The 9,073-nt window shown below is 53.3% G+C and overlaps 1 protein-coding gene across 2 annotated transcripts; it reads left to right on the top strand.

The window, feature by feature from the left end:
* The first annotated feature begins 1,966 nt into the window (after positions 1-1,966).
* Positions 1,967-7,774, top strand: LOC116467325 (protocadherin-8). Of its 2 annotated transcripts, none has more exons than XM_032150977.2 (3): positions 1,967-4,556; positions 5,025-5,232; positions 5,725-7,774. In XM_032150977.2, exons 1-3 carry the CDS (start codon positions 2,217-2,219, stop codon positions 6,096-6,098), a joined length of 2,922 nt encoding a protein of 973 aa, XP_032006868.1. In that variant the 5' UTR covers positions 1,967-2,216; the 3' UTR covers positions 6,099-7,774. The 2 variants fall into 2 exon arrangements, with proteins under 2 accessions (XP_032006868.1, XP_032006867.1); XM_032150976.2 differs by having other exon boundaries at positions 1,967-4,847.
* The last annotated feature ends 1,299 nt before the right edge of the window (positions 7,775-9,073 follow it).

The raw sequence follows: 9,073 nt of genomic DNA, 5'->3' as shown, positions 1-9,073 counted from the left end.
CCTTCGGCTACGTGTACCCCCCAAGGAATATCTCTTGGGCGGGGACAGTGGGAGGGCAAGATGCTAAATCGCACTTGGGAGATGGAAGGGAGCGGAAGAAAGGGCTGCGATTTGGGCTCCTGTAGGGGGCGCTCCTCCTTCCACGTCCCTGCGCGGCTGCAGATGCCTGGCCTTATTGCTTTTAGCATTCCCAAGGCTACAAGGTGGAAGAGGTGGAGAAGGGAACCCAGAGACACACCGCTCTGAGGAAGCCTCCAGCCACTCACCATCCCCCTCCCCAGTCTCATAAGAGCTTGTATTTATAGATGGCTGGGGCTGCCTGTTCCGCTCTCTGACAGTTCCAAGCACCTCTCTCATCCACACCACCCAGCTCCCTGCTTCTCTCCCTACTCCAGGGAAACTCCTGATCCTCTTCTGAAAAAAACCCCAAAACACAGTCCCTCGAGTTTGAGCGAAAGGAAAACATGGATAGGACGCTGATAGCAGGACCAAAATCGGGATTCTGAAGAATGTTTACTGAATGCAATCTGCTTACCAAACCTATCGCCTAAAAAGAAAAATTTCTTCCAGTGAGTGGCTTTTGTTTTTTACCTTTCCTCCTTCGTGTGTATTTGCATAGCCTGCTCAGTAAAGCCCTTCAGTAAGAATCATTAAGAATCCGTCTTGTTGCAGATCCAAGCTCCATCTCCCTGGCCTTCAGGGATGGGAGGGGGCTATCTGTGGGGCAGCGCAGCGCCCAGCCAGCCCCAGGATCCGCCCAGCCCAGATTTTGGCAGTGCCGAAGCTCCACACTTTCCTAGGCAGATGGTTAAGTTCCCCCCACGTTCCTGCCAGGTTTCAACGTCACGCTGTGATTTTGTTCTTCTGGAACCGGACGAGTGTTGCTTCCCAGAGTGGCCCTATTAGAACAGAAAGAAAATCCTCTAAATAGGCGGAACAAGGCATCAGGAGGAAAAAGTTCTCTAAATGCACTTTAATACGAGCCGGGTATTGTGTGGAATTCAGCGCCCATCACCGTTTAGCCAGAGAGTTATGGCAGTGATTGGGGATGAATAGAAGAACATAATGGATACATGTGGCGTTTGCTCATTATATTCAAGTTTGTCCAACTCCGCTGTGGAAACTGTTCAACTTTCTCTCCCCTTAGCTTGTCACAGTGAAATAATACAGACATTGGGACCTCCAATGGGATCGCCTGCCACACCATTCTATTTCCACTGCTAACGAGGGCTTCATGAGCCTTTGATACAGTCTGATCTTTGAAACCTTTCCAAATCTCCTCAAGCTTATGCTAAATCCTATTTGGAACTTTTTTTTTCCTGCCTGCTAGCGCCCAGGGCTTAAGAAAGCCATTTGGACAGTGACGTGCATACTAACATATCGTGGGGCTCTTTTCTGAAAGGGAAGTGGCAGCTCTGATCACCGGGGCTCACACGAGCAAAACACAATTGCGTACACAAATTTGAATAAAATCAATTTTCCCTTATCCTTCAGGCTTCTTAATCGAGAGGCTATTCCAGGCACCGTAGCTAGGAGAGAAGGAAAGCAGAGCCTCATTCAGCAGAGCAAGTCTGTGGGTAGGGGGCTGCAAGGGTTTGGAAGCCTCAGAGGTGCAAAATGTAGAGTGTGTGTGTTGGCAGGGGCTGGGGGAAGGGGGAATCTGGAGCCACTGGGGTGAAACCCCAGCGTGTTCGCACTTAGTTCTAGCCGCGGCACGGAGGGAGGTAGGCGACAATTAACAAAACCATCCACTCCTTTTAGTCCTGGAGCCCTGTGCCAACTCCTCTACATGCAGGGTGCTGACAAGAAAAGAGGGAAAAAGCAAAAGGAGTTAAACAAAAGAAAGATTCCCTAATTTTCCTTTCTTGTTTTCCTCTCTAAGCCTTTCCACATTAAAGGGATTGTCAGAGGCAGGCGGAGGAGCGACGCGAGGGGGAGGCGGCCATTGGCTGCCCGGCTCGGGTGATTAGCATATCCGCGGCTATAAAGGCAAAGGCGGCGCGAGGCGGCGCAGCTTCTGTAAGAGAGGGAGAGGCGCAGGGTGAGGGCGGGTCCGCGCGTCCTCAGAGCCCGCTGGAGGCGCGGAGCTGCTACCCGCAGACTTCTCCCGCACAGGGCTCGCAAAGAGCGTGATTCCGAGAGCCTGAGACTGACGCCCGACCTGGAAACCAGAGAAGACTTCCTTAGCCTTTCGGATCGCACTTGAGGCTGGAGGCATGAGTCCTGTGAGGCTTTGGGGCAGCCCCTGCCTTTTCCCCTTGCAGCTCTTCAGCCTCTGCTGGGTGCTGTCAGTGGCCCAGAGCAAAACAGTCCGATACAGCACCTTCGAGGAGGATGCCCCTGGCACGGTCATCGGGACCCTGGCCGAGGACCTGCATATGAAAGTATCGGGTGACACAAGCTTCCGCCTGATGAAGCAATTCAACAGCTCTCTGCTCCGGGTGCGCGAAGGCGACGGGCAGCTGACCGTCGGGGACGCCGGCCTGGACCGCGAACGGCTGTGTGGCCAGGCCCCGCAGTGCGTGCTGGCCTTCGATGTGGTCAGCTTCTCGCAGGAGCAGTTCCGGCTGGTGCACGTGGAGGTGGAGGTGAGGGACGTCAACGACCACGCGCCGCGCTTCCCCCGGGCCCAGATCCCGGTAGAGGTGTCCGAGGGTGCGGCCGTGGGCACGCGCATCCCCTTGGAGGTGCCGGTGGACGAGGACGTGGGCGCCAACGGGCTGCAGACCGTGCGCCTGGCCGAGCCGCACAGCCCCTTTCGCGTGGAGCTACAGACGCGAGCGGACGGCGCTCAGTGCGCGGACCTGGTGCTGCTGCAGGAGCTGGACCGCGAGAGCCAGGCCGCCTACAGCCTGGAGCTGGTGGCCCAGGACGGCGGCCGCCCGCCGCGCTCCGCCACGGCTGCCCTCAGCGTGCGCGTCCTGGATGCAAATGACCACAGCCCGGCCTTCCCGCAGGGCGCCGTGGCCGAAGTGGAGCTGGCGGAAGACGCGCCTGTGGGCTCCCTGCTTCTCGACCTGGACGCAGCCGACCCCGACGAGGGCCCTAACGGCGACGTGGTGTTCGCTTTTGGCGCCCGCACCCCGCCAGAGGCGCGCCGCCTCTTTCGGCTTGACCCCCGATCGGGCCGCCTCACCCTGGCCGGGCCCGTGGACTACGAGCGTCAGGACACCTACGAGCTGGACGTGCGGGCGCAGGACCGCGGACCCGGGCCTCGCGCTGCCACCTGCAAGGTCATCGTGCGCATCCGCGACGTCAATGACAACGCACCCGACATCGCCATCACCCCGCTGGCCGCCCCAGGCGCGCCGGCCGCCTCGCCCTTCGCCGCTGCCGCCGCAGCCGCTGCGCTCGGGGGAGCGGACGCTAGCTCGCCGGCGGGAGCCGGGACGCCCGAGGCTGGCGCCACTTCGCTGGTGCCGGAGGGGGCGGCGCGCGAGAGCCTGGTGGCCCTGGTCAGCACCTCGGACAGGGACTCGGGCGCCAACGGGCAGGTGCGCTGCGCCCTCTATGGGCACGAGCACTTCCGTCTGCAGCCGGCCTATGCGGGCAGCTACCTGGTGGTGACTGCGGCGTCGCTGGACCGCGAACGCATCGCCGAGTACAACTTGACGCTGGTGGCCGAGGATCGCGGCGCGCCCCCGCTGCGCACCGTGCGGCCCTACACGGTGCGTGTGGGCGACGAGAACGACAACGCGCCGCTCTTCACGCGGCCGGTCTATGAGGTGTCGGTGCGCGAGAACAACCCGCCAGGCGCCTACCTGGCCACGGTGGCCGCCCGGGACCGGGACCTGGGCCGCAACGGCCAGGTCACCTACCGGCTGCTGGAGGCCGAGGTGGGCCGCGCCGGGGGCGCCGTGTCCACTTATGTCTCTGTGGACCCAGCTACCGGAGCCATCTACGCGCTGCGCAGCTTCGACTATGAGACGCTGCGCCAACTCGACGTTCGCATCCAAGCTAGCGACGGCGGCTCCCCTCAGCTTTCCAGCAGCGCCCTAGTGCAAGTGCGCGTGCTGGACCAGAACGACCATGCGCCGGTCCTGGTGCACCCGGAGCCAGCCAATGGCTCCCTAGAAGTGGCGGTGCCTGGGCGCACCGCAAAGGACACGGTTGTGGCCCGTGTGCAGGCCCGGGATGCAGACGAGGGAGCCAACGGGGAGCTGGCGTTCGAGCTGCAGCAGCAGGAGCCGCGCGAAGCCTTCGCCATCGGCCGCCGCACGGGGGAGATACTGCTCACCGGCGACCTCTCGCAGGAGCCACCCGGCCGCGTGTTCAGGGCGCTCCTGGTCATATCCGACGGCGGCCGTCCCCCGCTCACCACCACCGCAACTGTCAGCTTCGTGGTAACAGCAGGGGGCGGGCGTGGGCCGGCTGCGCCTGCCAGTGCGGGAAGCCCCGAGCGTTCCCGCCCGCCTGGCTCTCGGCTCGGGGCGTCCGGGTCGGCGCTGCAATGGGACACGCCACTGATCGTCATCATCGTGCTGGCCGGGAGCTGCACGCTGCTGCTGGCCGCCATCATCGCCATCGCTACCACCTGCAACCGCCGCAAGAAGGAGGTGCGCAAAGGGGGGGCCCTCCGGGAAGAGCGGCCCGGGGCGGCGGGCGGCGGAGCCTCGGCTCCCGGCTCCCCGGAGGAGGCCGCCCGGGGAGCCGGGCCCAGGCCCAACATGTTCGACGTGCTCACCTTCCCTGGCACCGGCAAAGCGCCCTTTGGCAGCCCCGCGGCGGACGCGCCTCCGCCTGCGGTCGCCGCGGCCGAAGTGCCGGGCTCAGAGGGCGGCAGCGCCACTGGGGAAAGCGCCTGTCACTTCGAGGGGCAGCAGCGGCTCCGCGGCGCGCACGCCGAGGTGAGGCCTTCCTTCGGCTGGGCGCCCCCCTCCGAGCTCCGCGGACAGGCTGGGGGAAGGGAGACTGGAGGGGTAGGGTGGGCGCATGCAGGTAGACACTTAACCTGTCGCACTTGTTTTTTGTTTGTTTCTTATCCAACCCTCCCCCCACTCCCATTCCCCTATTCCCTGCTGCAGCCCTACGGTGCCTCCCCGGGTTTTGGAAAGGAGCCGGCGCCCCCTGTGGCGGTGTGGAAAGGACACTCATTCAACACCATTTCTGGCAGAGAAGCAGAGAAGTTCAGCGGCAAAGACAGCGGTAAAGGGGACAGTGATTTCAACGACAGCGATTCCGACATCAGCGGGGACGCTCTGAAAAAGGATCTCATCAACCACATGCAGAGTGGTGAGGACTCTTCTTTGCCGCCAAATTCGGCATTCCTCCCTTCCCTCCCCTTCACCAGTGTTTGCCTCCTCTCAATCTCGGTTCCCAGCCCCCTTCCCTCTTCCCCACTTTTTCTCACTCCTCCAGTTGCGGATCCGGGCCTGCCTCACACAGTGAATTTCAAAATGCCAAGTCGAGGCAACTTCAGCTCTTGAATAAAGCACACCCTCATCCTGTTAGGCAGCAGCATGGGTGATGCTAGCCATTAAAAATGGGGTTCTGCTTATCAATTTTTTTTTCACTTCCAGCTGAAGAAGCTGGACCAGCTTTGCATTAAGATGGCTTTACAGGAAGCAATGTGCCTTTGATTCTTGAGACACGGTGTATATCTTTATGCACACAGCCTTTCGTTTCAGCTGCCCTGACCCAGGCTGACATTCTTAAGATGGAAGCCTGGGTATGTATAATCTCAGGAATAATCGTCATGCTGTTTCCTTTTCCCTTTCGTATTAGGACTGTGGGCGTGCACCGCTGAGTGTAAGATCCTGGGCCACTCTGACCGCTGCTGGAGCCCATCCTGCAGCGGGCCCAACGCACATCCGTCACCTCACCCACCAGCCCAGATGTCAACCTTCTGTAAGAGCACGTCTCTGCCTCGGGATCCTCTGCGCAGGGACAATTACTACCAGGCCCAGCTGCCCAAGACAGTGGGGCTGCAGAGCGTCTATGAGAAAGTACTGCACAGAGACTATGACAGGACAGTCACTCTGCTCTCCCCTCCCCGTCCAGGGAGGCTCCCAGACCTGCAGGAGATTGGGGTACCCCTCTACCAGTCCCCTCCTGGCAGGTACCTGTCCCCGAAGAAGGGAGCCAATGAAAATGTGTAATCCCATGCTGCATGTCTTCACACATATACAGGTCACTCCGAGAAGCCCCTAAGTTATTGACCGGTTTCATTGTTGTATATATAAATATGCAAGATGTGCCTTAAAATGAAGTTGTTGGAAGCTATTTCCAATCACATTGGTACTGTTTGGTATTTGCAAACAAAAATGTAGTTAATGTAATTTTTATGAAATGTGTGCAGTATTTAATTTTTCTTATCATGCTATTGACTTTAATTTCACTTGCAGCTTGCCATTTTCTTAGTGTTTTTAACCTGTACATTGTGTAATGTAATGTTTGTATATAATGAAATTTTGTTATATTTTTATATAATAAAAGCTAAAGTGGAAGTTATTGCCAAAGGAACTGTCTGTAAGACAAAAAACAAAACATGTTGGAATTACTTAATTGAAATTTATCTTTCACCTGAAACAACCTAGTGTCTGAGAAATTTTGCCTTGCCAAGTATAACTTGTATATCTTGACTCTGTGGTAGATTTCAAGTTCAATGTTATTTAATTACATTTGGTTTTCTGTAAACCGTGTCACTTACAAGCACAGTAATAAAAGATTTGTCATGTGTTTGAAGAATCTGCTAATTGCTTTTCATGAAGTCGCCTATAGTCAGACATTCACAAATAATTTGAGTATCAGAATGAAACCTTCTTTCAAGCGCTAATTATTTGGGCATTATTAATGTTCATGACAATATTAAACCTGTAGGATTTCACGTATTGCAAAATGTCACCCAAGTATTAAAAATGTGTGTTGATTTCATAAATTATGTGCATCTCCATATGCATTGGTCTATAAAATCCCTGTTCTCATTTATTCACTAAGTAAATATTCATTGAGCAGCCACCAAAAAGTGAAGAAAGCTAAGTTTGGGTTGTTCATTCACTAATTAAACAAGCATCTGTAGAACTTTTACTGGCTGCTGGTACCTCCTCCTCAAGCTGGAGTTTGAGGTGAAGAAGACTTAGTCCCAAAGAGCCCTCAGCTTATTCGGGGTGTTAGTATCAAAAAGACTAACATCTTAAGTCTTTTGGAATATAATAGGTTCCCACTACATTCTGTCCTACTTCCTCTTTCCTTGCCTTCCTCTGGAGCCAGTTTCCAAAGTGACTATCAGCACTATCCCACTCAAATTTATGGGCAAAATGACATGATGTTTGGGATTCGCTCTAAAATGTTCTAGAAAAAAACACAGGCAGCTATGTGAAACAAGATCGATTTGGTAAGATATTGATAATTGTCAATGCTAGCATAGGTGCATGTGAGGTAGGGAAATTTCACCAGTATCTCTAAATGTTTGTGTTTGAAAAGGTACATAATGGAAAGTCTTAAAAAAAGACACTCAAGAGTACTATGCCCATGTCTTATACTCTATGGATTTCATTTGAAATTAAAATGATGATAAGCATAATGAGACCTAACATTTACTGAGCAAGTCTTTAGTGAGCAGAGCTCCTTACCAAGCATTCTGCATGAATTATCTCATTTTAATCAGCAAACTACCCCCAGGATGTGGGAAGTATCATTAACTTCATTTTGCAAATAAAGAAACCGAGGCACAAGAAGGTTAGATAAAATGCCAAAAATCACACAGCTAATAAGTATCCAGGATGAGACTCAAAACTAGGTTATTCAGTGCAAAAAATAAAACAACGTAATGAAACAAGTTGTTTTTTGTTTGCTTTTTTTTTTTTTTTTACCTGAAAGAAACAAGGAGTTAGGTAGAAAGGTCCCAATGCATTGCCTTTACTGCATGATTACTGTTTAGCCCTTTATATTTGTGAAGTGCCTGTGTTCCTTTATTACTAATTATAGAGTGTGCAGCACTGTAATGAATAGAGAAGCCCTCAAAGCTGCCTGTTGAAGTCATAATTGAAACCAGTGGTAGCTCCAGGCTGAACAGCAGGGTGGGTACACACAAGTGCTTCACCACCCACAGCCTGTGCAAAGTTCAGCCGTTTCTGCAGGCAACAGAGTCGCACATGCGCCTGACGAGCTCAGACCGCCCAGACCGTGGATTCCGAAAGAAAACATTACAGCTCCAGAGCCATGATGGCCAGGCCCCAGGGAACAGACTCCCAGGTAAAGCCACCATCATAACATCTAAAACTTTATTCTCGAGCCAGCCTCATCAAATGTAAAATAGAAGAATGAATTATTCCAGTGCAGTCTAAAAGCATCCAGTCTCTGAATGTGTTTGCTGCTTTTGTCCTTCAAAAGTAAAATGTTATTGGCATTATTTTATTTTGTATTGTGCAAATTATTTCATTACTCCAAAAATTTGGGTTTCAAAACCTCTGACTTAGTATCATTTTTTCCCTTAGCAAAATAACCACTATCAGACCTTGTTTTGATTTGAAACTTTAAAAAAATCAAACACACAATTTCAGTCCTTAACATTGTTTGCTTTAACAAAAAAGGTTGGGGGGTTCCTCTATGGGCCAGCAGCAGGAACTCTCCAAGAAACAGGAGCTGTGTGTGGGAGGCTTTTCACTTGTCTCCAGAAATGTTTACTCTCAAGCACATTTTTAAGAAAACATATTGCTTTATTAAATTAAATGAGATAATACATACGCAGAATTCTTGGCACAATTCTTGGCTTATAGTAAGTTCCCACTACAGTCTATCCTACTTCCTCTTTCCTTGCCTTCTTCTGGAGCCAGTCTCCACAGTACTATCAGCACCGCACCGCCCCACTCACTGAGGAAGACAAAGTAGACCCAGGATGCCCAGCCTTGCTCTGACCCTGTTTTGCTGTCTTCACTCCCTCCACTTTCACCAAGTAGTCCAGAGCCTCATGTGTAGCCAACACTTTACAAACAACCACGGCTAAGGTGAATATCACTGGCAAAATCACAAGCCTTAGAGGTTTGTGATTATAACACAGATACCTCTCTGGAAGTACAGGCCAACAACCCTTGGGCACCTTAGCAGTGAATACTGGGACATGAGAAAGCCCGTG

Source organism: Hylobates moloch, unplaced genomic scaffold (assembly GCF_009828535.3).
Source record: "Hylobates moloch isolate HMO894 unplaced genomic scaffold, HMol_V3 SCAFFOLD_4, whole genome shotgun sequence".
NCBI lineage: Eukaryota > Metazoa > Chordata > Mammalia > Primates > Hylobatidae > Hylobates > Hylobates moloch.
The sequence above is the reverse complement of the archived record's forward strand: the minus strand, read 5'-3'. Positions and strand labels throughout refer to the sequence as shown.